This window comes from Silene latifolia, chromosome 1 (assembly GCF_048544455.1).
Source record: "Silene latifolia isolate original U9 population chromosome 1, ASM4854445v1, whole genome shotgun sequence".
In the NCBI taxonomy this organism is placed as follows: Eukaryota; Viridiplantae; Streptophyta; class Magnoliopsida; order Caryophyllales; family Caryophyllaceae; genus Silene; species Silene latifolia.
Window position 1 is genome coordinate 25,458,111 of NC_133526.1, and position 11,047 is coordinate 25,469,157.

At 36.3% G+C, this 11,047-nt stretch overlaps 1 protein-coding gene across 4 annotated transcripts; it reads left to right on the forward strand.

Annotated features, from left to right (window-relative positions):
- The first annotated feature begins 449 nt into the window (after positions 1-449).
- Positions 450-8,611, forward strand: LOC141601687 (transcription factor BIM2-like). 4 transcript variants are annotated; one of them, XM_074421993.1, is made up of 13 exons: positions 450-785; positions 1,373-1,639; positions 2,053-2,127; positions 4,316-4,462; positions 4,595-4,681; positions 5,279-5,369; positions 5,456-5,580; positions 5,769-5,877; positions 6,594-6,663; positions 6,747-6,842; positions 7,025-7,452; positions 7,845-7,974; positions 8,239-8,611. In XM_074421993.1, exons 2-13 carry the CDS (start codon positions 1,600-1,602, stop codon positions 8,338-8,340), a joined length of 1,500 nt encoding a protein of 499 aa, XP_074278094.1. In that variant the 5' UTR covers positions 450-785; positions 1,373-1,599; the 3' UTR covers positions 8,341-8,611. The 4 variants fall into 4 exon arrangements, with proteins under 4 accessions (XP_074278094.1, XP_074278084.1, XP_074278091.1 ...); XM_074421983.1 differs by having other exon boundaries at positions 580-785; positions 4,316-4,681; XM_074421990.1 differs by lacking the exons at positions 450-785; positions 2,053-2,127 and having other exon boundaries at positions 1,495-1,639; positions 4,316-4,681.
- The last annotated feature ends 2,436 nt before the right edge of the window (positions 8,612-11,047 follow it).

Sequence of the window (11,047 nt, forward strand, 5' to 3'; positions counted from 1 at the left end):
GGTTCCTAAATACCACTCCTTGTCCTCGTCCTCTTGACATCTTAAACAAAATAAATTATCATTTTAAATGGACTTTTTCGGTTCGAAACTACGTTGAAGAAAATATCATCATTTTGTAATAAATAGTGATACTATTTAATGACAAAATGATATCGCTAAAGTTACAACAAGAATTGTTTACATTTTTAAAAGGTTAATTCGTAAAGAGATGATCTGAAATGAACTGAATAAGGCTGAACTAAATAGAGCATAGCTGAACAAAAATGAGCGAAAATTAATTTCAAAATAACCGTGCCAAAAGTTCCACAAACATGCGAAAGCTGATATACCAACAACAACAACAACTTCAGAGCCTCAATCTCAAAGCTGATATACAAAAACTTAAAAAAAATTAAAAATAAATAATTGAAGAATCCAATAAATAGCTTCTCAAGGGGAGTAGGGGAAGTAGGGATGTGGTAGGCGTTAAACGCCGTTAATTTAACCCGGCCGAAACGGCGTGAAGATAACGGCGTATAGTTGAAAATAACGGAGACTGTTGGGACGGTAAGAAAGTAGAAGAAGAAGCGAAGAAGCGACACAACTATAAAACATCACATCATTTGAGTTTCTTATTTCCCCAAACTTCTCTCTTTAAATTTAGAGAGAGAAACACTCTCGCTGCAACGCCATTTTCGCCGAAGAGAGAAAAACTCTCGAATTTTCTGGAGAATTTATCGTCTGATTTTTTGCATTTCAGTGTTATATACCATTTTGCTAAGCTTGACATAATTCTGCTAATCAAGGTTAGATCTTTTGTTGTTTTTAATGAAAATTGATGAATTGTTATAGATTTCTTTCTTATTCAACTGAATTATGCTTGATCAAAGCGAACATTTAATTCGAGCATAATTCAAGTTTTTAGGAACTGAATTGTGCGTAATTTGAGTTCTGTCAACTGAATTATGCATAATCAAGTGATTTCTACTGTTTCCGATGCGTGAATCTGGTTTTCTCTCCTGAATTATGCGTAATTCAGTGATTTCTAGTGTTTCCGATGTGTAATTTTGGTTTTCTCTACTGAATTATGCTTAATTCAGCGATTTCTGGTGTTTCCGGGGCATAATTCTTGTGTTCTTTACAGAATTATGCACTCTAATGATTTCTGGTATCTCCAATGCGTAATTCTGGTTTTCTCCACTGAATTACGCATAATTTAGCGGTTTCAGGTGTTTCCGATGCACAATTCTGGTTTGCTCTACTGTATTATGCGTAATCTAGCGAGCTTTCGTGTTTGCGATGCATGATTCTGGTTTTCACTGTTGAATTATGCGTAATTGAGTGAGTTTTCATGTTTCTGATGCGTAATTCTGGATTTGTTTGGCATTTGTAGAATTCAATTGAAGATTTGCCGAGGAACTAATTATATAAGGTTTAAGGAGAGAGCAGTAATCATCCAATAAACTTCAAGTTCATATCGAAGTGTTGATTCATGCAACATTAAGCTTAGTATAATTAGTTGCATGCTTTTGTTACTGGATCCGAGGACCTAGATTTGATTTTCCGTCTTAATCTCAACATTTTGAGATTATTGATTTGATAATAAGCTTTGCTTTATTCATGGAGCTTCGTCAATCCCGTCCCTTCGGTGTCACACAAGGTATTCTTTATACTTAATTCATTTTAAATTATTACTTCCTCCATGGCTTTGTCCGATCATTTATTTACGTTTAAGTTGCTTGATGTGTGCATGTTGTTTGTTCGCTTTTATTATGCCTTTTCGGTCTTGATCTATATAAAAAGTAAACGTAACGAAATGATCTGAATGGAATTACATTTGTACATCCTTCATGACTTCACCCAATCATTTCTCTACGATTTTCTTAATTGAGGGTGACTTATTTGTACAAGTCGTTTAATTATATGCATTTTATTTGTTCTCTTACATTCTCCTCTTCTGATGTGATCTTTATGTTAAAAGGAAACGTATAGAAATGAACTGAATATAGGGAGTATAATAAATTTAGATTTCTTGGATTTAATAAATGTTTTCATATATTTTATATGTTCAAGGTAGGAAAGCAACGCATGATTTCCTCTCTCTGTCATCACATTCATCATTTCCACAAGATCCAAGGCCTTCTCACGGTAAAAACAAATATATCTACACCCATTTCTTACGAACTTTATGAACTTTTTGCTCCTATTTAAACTAATGTAATGTAATGTTGTGTTGTTTATCCCTTTACGCATGTGACTTAAATATTAGGATATCGTGAATTCGTTATATGCTCCGTATACTTTTTTATTATTAGTATTTTATTATGAATATTACGGAGAGTATATTTAAGATAACAATTATTATAGCTATAAGGAGGTTGGGGAGGGCGGCGTACTTGACTTTAATAATTAGGCTACAAAAAAGGTCCACGTGATGACCATCAAATATACTACGTATGAAGTTATCTTTTCCTCTAACAACTCAATATCTTTGTGATTTATCAGGAATGTCAATTATGAGGCTAATACATTAATGAAGATTCTTTACCCCATTTATTCTCATTTCATGTACCAACCCCTAGTCATTTTGATACCTGTTTTTGTTTTTGGTGTTAAGGGATCCACACAAATAATGCTTGTGCTAATGGATTAGAATAAAGTCGTGCAGTTGTGAGTATTACCGCTAGTGATTTTACTAGCTAAGTCGATGTTACACAACAAGTTTAAGTGACTTGCTAGCTAGCCAGTGACGGACCTTGGAGTAAGCAATCAATGGGCCGATGTAGTAGCTATTGACTTTGTATGTGAATATTTAAGACTCAATCATCGACTCAAGGGGGTTGAATGAAAAATAATCAGCAAGGTCTGGTCCCCTCCCGGAATAGTTAAGGCCTAAGATCCTCTAGCTAAGTCAATGTTACACAATAACTTTAGGTGAATTAAGTTTTATTGGTACAAGTCGAGACATGATGAGGCAGAGGATCGTGAGTTATTACGCGTTTCACGTATGCAAATAGAAATCGGCTGGTTGGAACTTGGGAATATAGGGACCCTAAATCTTGAGTCCAAATCTGGTAATGTTGGATCTGAGTATAGGCCCATGCCTCATCCTACAGAACTAGAAAAGGTGGGTGCATGTTAGCCAATTAGGTCAAGGCACGTGGGCCTTAGATGTGGGTCTCATGTGATGTTAAGGGAACACTGATGTAATGGTCAATCTAACCCACACTTGCTAAAGTCCTCTGTGCGGTGGGGTTCAAAGAGAGATAGAACACACTCTTGATATGAATGTGATGTTTTGAATGATAAAAGAAAGTGAGAGAATTGAAATAATTTCCTTGCCACATTTTTAGTTTTGTATCTTAGCCATTGTTACTGTAGTATGGACCAAAAATGTTGTACGGGGTATGCAACCATGTTTCGGAAGTTTTAGCATAACGTATCATTCAAGCTAGTCAGTATTGTACATTATAGTTGGTCATTTTGCATATATGTTTTTTCCATTTTTTGGCAACGGTGTTTAAAATGAGGGGACCGGGGAATCGGGGATTTTTGTTATTTACTAGAACTTGTAACGTGCTTTCTTTCGTAAATGTGCTTTGTAATGACGAGTCTAGAATTGGAATGGATCCATGCATTTGGAGTTTGAGGTTAAAACATAGATCGAAAATTGTGTTGACAAAACCATTAATTCAATAACTAGGAAAAAAAAAAATCAGAACATAAAAAAGTTCCAAAGTTTCAGGGATCGAATGCTGCTACTCAGTACTCTCCCCTCACTTATCCGCTTCTGGCGTATATTACAGTATATCTTTAATGATCTTGGCGTTTCACAATACGGTTACATTATTACGTCAATGCTTTATATCCTAATCATATAGTCACATGTTGATCATTTTTGTCAGGAAATTAACTATCAGGCATTATCACCTTCACATCATGACATTGTATTAGCTGAAATGCGCTTGCGGTCTGTAGTACTGAGCGTTTTTTGAACAAACATGGTTTAATGCTTATCTTAATACGGAGGACATTTTTTGATTATTTTCTAAGTTATTTGTTTCCTTGTCTGTACAGATGTATTGACTATTAAGCTAATTTATGTTGGTCAATCAGTGTTTGGGTCTAGATGTGGTACAGTGTCTGACGCATTTCTGGGAGAAATTAGAGTAATATGCGAATTTTTCTCTGTGAATATGCTGGGAAGGGATTGTTTTCCTGTTTATAATGTAGAATGAATACTCTTGTTCATCAATACTCGTCATATAAGAAAGTGATGTCCAGTTTATCGTAATCAGGCAACTCTTATACTCCTTTTCCATGTTCAAATTTACAGGAGAATTTCTTAGAACTCGTAATTTCCTCCAACCACTAGAGGGAGGACTAAAGAACGATGCCAAAGAAGACAACATTGTTGATATAGATCTCAAGCTTCCATCAGCGGCTCCTTCAACTCGTGTAGTAGAGCATGTACTACCTGGAGGTATTGGAACATACAGTATAAGTTGCCTTCCCTACACTACTCAAAAGGTGCCAAAGTCAGAGGAGAACGGCTTGCCAGTGGTTTCGGTGACCAGTAATGATATAAATGATTCAAATTTTAGCTCTTATACAGGAGGCAGCTTCATCTTGTTGGACGAGTCTACTACAAAAAAGGGACATTCAAGAATGGAGAATTTGGGGCATATAAATTTAGTAAAAGGTAAGTGCAATATCAAGAACTCCAATTCTCTTATTAATAATGTACTCGTATATGCATGAACAGAACAATTAAAAAATGATACGAGTAGTTTACAGAATAACCAAAGCAAATTGTTGGGGCCGAATGTTGACTAAGCGCCTGATTGTATTCAGCGAAATCACACATAGATACATTTTGCATTTGGCGACTGGTAGTCATTGTTCAATACCGCTAAACTGTCTATCTTATGGGTGATGGTAACTGCTAGTAATTGTTTGGAATGCAAGTAAACTTTTTAGAGTTGTGTAAGGTGATCAATAGTGGATTGGGAGTTCATCCTTGGGCATGGAGAGGGTGCAAGTGTACTGGGTTGGTTCAGTTGAAGAGTAGATAATAACCGAAAGCTGATGTTTCAACTCTGTCTAGTGTGCTTGTGCATTTATACATCCACTCTGAGTATACCATCTTAAATGTTAGAGCTCAACCGACACAAAGTTGTGTCAAACGCTCGGGTACAATTCTTTAAGATAGCTGTCAACCTACAAAGACCCCTCTTTCCTAAATAACTCGGTATTTTTGCGGGCCATCTTTGACATGTTTCCTTGCTTTTGGGGACAGATCCGGCGAAGATTGGGCAATGGCCTTCAGATTGGCCGTCCCAGTCATCTTTCAGCCGTTGCAGTAGTGTCAATCCCCTCACGTCTTCCCAGTTAGTCACTTATCCTTCACCGTCGCTCCCTCGTCAAACATCAATGTTTTGAATTGTCCATCTAACAAGCTCATTACATACGATAGGGTAGCTGCACATAAGAATCAAAGCTTCGTGGAGATGTTGAAATCTGCAAAGCAGTCTTATTCCATGGAGGAAGAGGATGAAGAAGATGTAAGTATAAAAAAGGAACCCAGTACCTGTCAGAAAGGTTGGCTGCCCTTCTCTTGTTGTTACCGGAGTCTGTTTACTGTATTATTTTTATTTACGGAGAAGAAATATCTTATTGATTTTGTTTTTGTACTTGTCTTCTTGCTGAATGATTCATCTTTTACTCAGCATGTTCATGTTACACATTTATATAAGAGGTTTTAAGTATTTGTAGTGTACATTTTACAGGGAGATTGGAAGTGAAAGTTGATAGAAATAACAGTGATCAGAAGGCTAACACTCCAAGATCTAAACATTCTGCAACGGAACAGCGCAGAAGATGCAAAATAAATGATAGGCAAGTTTATATTGCACCATCATAAGTCATATATTTAACATAACGAAGAAATGGGTTTCTACTTTTTACACATCTGATCATTATGCATCGCGAGATTAACAGACCTGGATACATGAACTTGAAGCACAACAATATGATCTTGTTTGCACAAATTTTTTAGAATATATTAGTGATAAGTTTGCAGGTATACTGCAATCTAATTTCCTCAATTTAGTTCAAATTGTTGAAGTGATTTTCACGACACCTAGGGCCACGAAAAAAAGTGGTTCTGCTTGTTTCCAAAGAATCATTTCATCTATATATAATTTATTTTGTTATGATGATATATATGAACTTATGAAGTGCGCTTTCACATAGAGCCTTGTGGAGGTTGTACTATTGTAGCATTATTCATGTCCTAGGTATTATACAGCAAATTGACAGTATGAAACGAGCCCAAGAATTATGATCGCAAGAGTAAAAATAGCTCTTTTATGTGAATAAAATTGCTACACAGGGAGAATCCCTACTCCACTGGATTTGTTTTGGAGTTTACAAAACACACTTACTGTTTTGTTACCCCTGTAAAGGATCAGTAGTGGAAATACGGGGGCTATAATGTTAAACCTGAAAGAAATCCAGTGGATTAGCATCACTAGCAGTGGATTTGTGATTTTCCTAATTTGTTAGCCTGTGAATTTTGATCACATAGGAATAAACAAACTTTACCTTTGCAGATTTCAAATGTTGCGAGAACTTATTCCCGACAGTGACCAGAAGAGAGACAAGGCGTCTTTCCTGTTAGAGGTTTGACACATTACCATCTTCCATTAAATATGTGAAAATACTTCACTTGTCATCTGCTCACTTCCATTTCGGCATTTATGCAGGTAATTGAATACATTCAGTATTTACAGGAAAAAGTTAATCGATATGAAGGACCACATTCTGGATTGAACAGCGAATCCGCCAGGTTGAATCCGAGGGTAAATTTCGGAAAGTCTTTTAAGATTTTGTTACGAAAATCTGTGCTCCTGCCATGGACACTTAGCTTGATGGTTTACTATTGAGCGACACGATGCTCATACTTCTTTCAGTGTTTCCTTCAGATTCAGGATATTCATAGACCGAAAACTATGTTGAACAAATTTTCATTTATTTGTGGCAGAATGACAACCACAGGCCAAATGGTGCAGTAACACAACCTCTAGAGGCAAACGGTGTAACCAACCCTGTATTGTTGGCCGGGGTGAAGCTTGACGAGAAAACATCAGCTGTTCCATTAAACATTCCTTGGAATGATCAGACACAAATAGGACATAATATGATTAATTCAATCGATTTTAAGACAACGAACGCACAATCTGTATCAGCAACAAAAGCAGGACCAATTTCTTCCACACTACAGGCAAATATCTATACTCCTCTTAGCAGTAGCTTTACAATAGCACAACCTCTCGCCAAGACACCGCAGTTAGAGTTATGGCAATGTAGGACTTCTGAGTGTCCACCTTCTGCTACCGGTGTTAAATTGAAAGATCGAGAGCTAGCTCTTGATGGCGGCTCCATTAACATCTCTACCGTATACTCTCAAGGGTTAGTTATACTCTTTTTGTTTGTGTTTTCCTTTATAATCTGTCTTGGCCATTTATTTACATTTCATATTCAGGCAGCCTTTTTTCCTTGTAAAACAGAATGAATGAGTTTAAGAACCCCATTGATTCAGTCATTCAGTGCAACAGTTCAAAACTGCTAGTAAACATCAAAGCAATCAACCTGAATTTAAACCACTAAGTAACAGACTCATCACCAAACCCACAAACTCTCATACATGTATTATGCCGATTGAATTTGGCTACAAATAGTTACATGTTTGTGTTCATATCTCCTCTTAATGCTCTCTATTGGATGAAATTGAACATGCTCGGATTAAGCTAAATATGGGATTTTTTTTTTGTCCGCTGATTGCGTTGATGAATTTCAAACAGGTTATTGAACACTCTAACATGTGCTCTCCAAAACTCTGGGGTAGATTTGTCACAAGCTAGCATCGCAGTTCAAGTTGACGTAGGAAAGCGCGCTGACAATAGACAATGCACACCCGACTCGATACTAAAGGTACCCTACCCGAATTACCTCTCGGAGTTGAGATTTTTTGTTTGTTTATCAATGTGGGGTTCAACCGTTCAAGCAATTTTAAAATGGGCCAGGATATGATTTGTTTGTACATGCGTTTTTGTCTCATACACTAAAATTCATCGCGAACCCCATTTTGATCGTTACATTCTTGAATTTCTTAAAAAATATTTCCTGTCAAAAGAATTATATGTTCCACAATCATACTCAAATTTAAGAGTTATTACATGATTTTGCTGAATACAGAGTGCAGAGACTCCCTCCAACGATACATCTGTGCTACGCGGTAGAGTCGGAAGCATCATTAATGAGTCAGATCATGCGATCAAGAAGCTTAAGACAGGTTAAATATCGATAAAAGAAGTTAAGTGATCATGCTGTATATCAATTTTTTTTTTTCTGTTTTTTCGAGGTTCTCCTGGAGCTCGTGGTTTACCCATCTCGGCTATTGGGATCACAGTGACCAGTCGAGAGCTCGAGACAAATTGTACATCTAATTTATTTCGTCCTCATCGTCTCTGAGGACATATATGAGATATAAATGAATAATTCTTTTTAGGCAAAACGAACTAAAAAGGAATTAGTTAGTGGGAAGTGACCATATTCTTTGGTCTTACTATTTGATCTTTTGCATCATATCAATCAATAGATGTACTGCTATGAGCTTCTAACTTCTAAGCAGTTTGGGGATCAACCTCTTCTTGGCTTGTAGAGACCGCAGCGAATTGTGTGGTATTTTCTATGGCAAGCTTTTATGGCACCATCGTAACATGGTTAGCGACTTAATGTGATGGAAATCCCTGAGTTTAGTTTTCTTAATTTGGTTTACTTCTTTCATTCATTATTGTTTTTCACTTTTAATTCAATTAAGGTCATATTGTATGAATTTGATTAAAGTTCAGTTCGGTTTAGTTTAGAAAGTTTCAGCAGCTTAAAAGAACCTTTGAGCTAAACATAAAGTTGCAGTCGGAAAGATATTGGATGCTAACTTCTGCCCCCTTTTCTTCGAGTTTAGATTTTCATCTTCATTTCTCAAACTTCTTCTTTTTGGGATAAGACTAGCAGCTAGATTGTCCAGTAATAAAATCTAGACTATTAAAAGAAAATAAACATAGATAGAAAGTGTAAACAAGTAAATGTTCTTAGACTCTTAGTGCGAAAGATGAGATACAAATTCTTGTCTTAGACAGGGGTGTATAACATAAATAAGATAAAAGCATGTTGTTTAGATATAATTAAAAAAACTTTTACGATGTAAGTAAAATGTTATTTGACTTGTTTTAATGTTAAGATGGATAAATTCGTTTTAAAAGAAACTACTCCCTCCTAGTCTGAGTGTTGGTTCCCTTTCTTTTGACATCAAAATTAAGGAAATGAATTTGGACCACACAAAACACCCTACCCCACATGGAATTGAATTTGAACCTCACAAAACTTACCAAAAAATGAAAGAGGAACCAACACCCGACTAGCATGGAAATGGAAAGAGGAACCAACACTCAGATTATGAGGGAATAATTGAACATGAGAATAGACTATAAACTAACAGCAATTCTCTCTGGTGACGGAGATATTCGTCACAAGTTTGTGACGGGTCAACTAATACTCATGTGGGTAATACCCCGACATAGGTAATACTTGACCCGTCGCAAGCTTACGACGGATATGCCCGTCACAGATGAAAATTTGTGATAAACTAATTGCATTGCCAACCTACTCAACAAAAAAAGTGGACCCAAAACAGAAAGCATCAATGATGTGGCCATCAAGGCATGAATTATGTGGGGAGATGGTGATGAGTTACGATTGTGACTTGGCTACATAGTTGACTAGTACGAGTATTAATAGCTTAACTACAATTAATCCAAGAATTAAATGATTTTGTTTAATTAAAGATATCATATTAAAGCAAATGTATAGTGTGGAGTAGAGCTGATCAAATGGTCCAAGCTCATTGGCCCTATCCGGCCCGACCCGCTTTTTTGAAGGGCTTGGGCCTTTAGTTTTGGCCCAAAAAAGCCCATGGGCCGGCCTAAAAAGGCCCAAAATATTTTGGGGCCGGGTTTGGGCCAAGTATTTGGCCCAAATTTTGGCCCGGCCCGGCCCATATTTATTAATAATGAATATTTTTTCTAATAAAACATATTAAAGTAGCGTAAAAGTTATACCCAACTCTTTACAAACTCAAGTATATTTTTTTAGATTTATAAAACAAAGTATACATAACATAAATCATATATACCAATGCATTATTAAGCATTCTGAGGTGGCGATGTTTGTCTTTATTTTATTTTAGTGAGCAATTCATATGCATTTCATCATATTTTGTACAATTTTATACACTATGTATATTTTAAAAGTTGTAACTAAAGGCATTACACTAATTATTTCCTAAGGTAAGTCGTAAATTTTAGGGTCCGAAAAAGCCCATTTAGGCCCATAAGTCCGCATTAGCCCATAAGGGCCGGATTTGGGCTTGCTAAATAAGCCCACGCATTTGACCCAACCCGGCCCGACCCACACAAATGGGCCGCTTTTGTTAAAAAGGCCCGGCCCAAGCCCGCATTGGCCGGCCCATGATCACCTCTAGTGTGGAGTTGAATGGAGGGAATATGTGTTAAATTAAATTAAATTAAAAAGTGCGGAATTTAGTCAATTTAACATTCCTTTCCATCCGACTAATTTGAATTAGGCTGAAGGGTGGAAACCAAATAAATAAACTCTAAAACGTTTTAAATAACTAAATCACAAATTCTCGATTAAGACTTAAGACCTACAGAAATAAAAATACTTGGTAGTTCACAATCGAACAGAATACAATAGGCCACCGATTAGGATGGTCTACCAACAATCATACGTATATAGTAGTGATTGACTTGCCAACCAAATAATAGCCTTTATCAATCTTGCCTTTGAAGTAGATAGGCGAGTATATTATTTTTGTTATTATTACGTCAAACAGTATAGTAGATAGCTGCCTTCCCACATGATGTCAACAATAGTATTAGGACCACATGAATTCAGAAACATATAAATTAATTTTCATTATATCTTT

Coding starts and splice junctions, on each gene's coding strand:
- LOC141601687 (XM_074421983.1), top strand. CDS start 1,600: ATGGAGCTTCGTCAATCCCGTCCCTTCGGTGTCACACAAG. Junction 5,370..5,455: donor AATCCCCTCACGTCTTCCCA/GTTAGTCACTTA, acceptor TACATACGATAG/GGTAGCTGCACATAAGAATC. Junction 5,878..6,593: donor AGATGCAAAATAAATGATAG/GCAAGTTTATAT, acceptor TTACCTTTGCAG/ATTTCAAATGTTGCGAGAAC.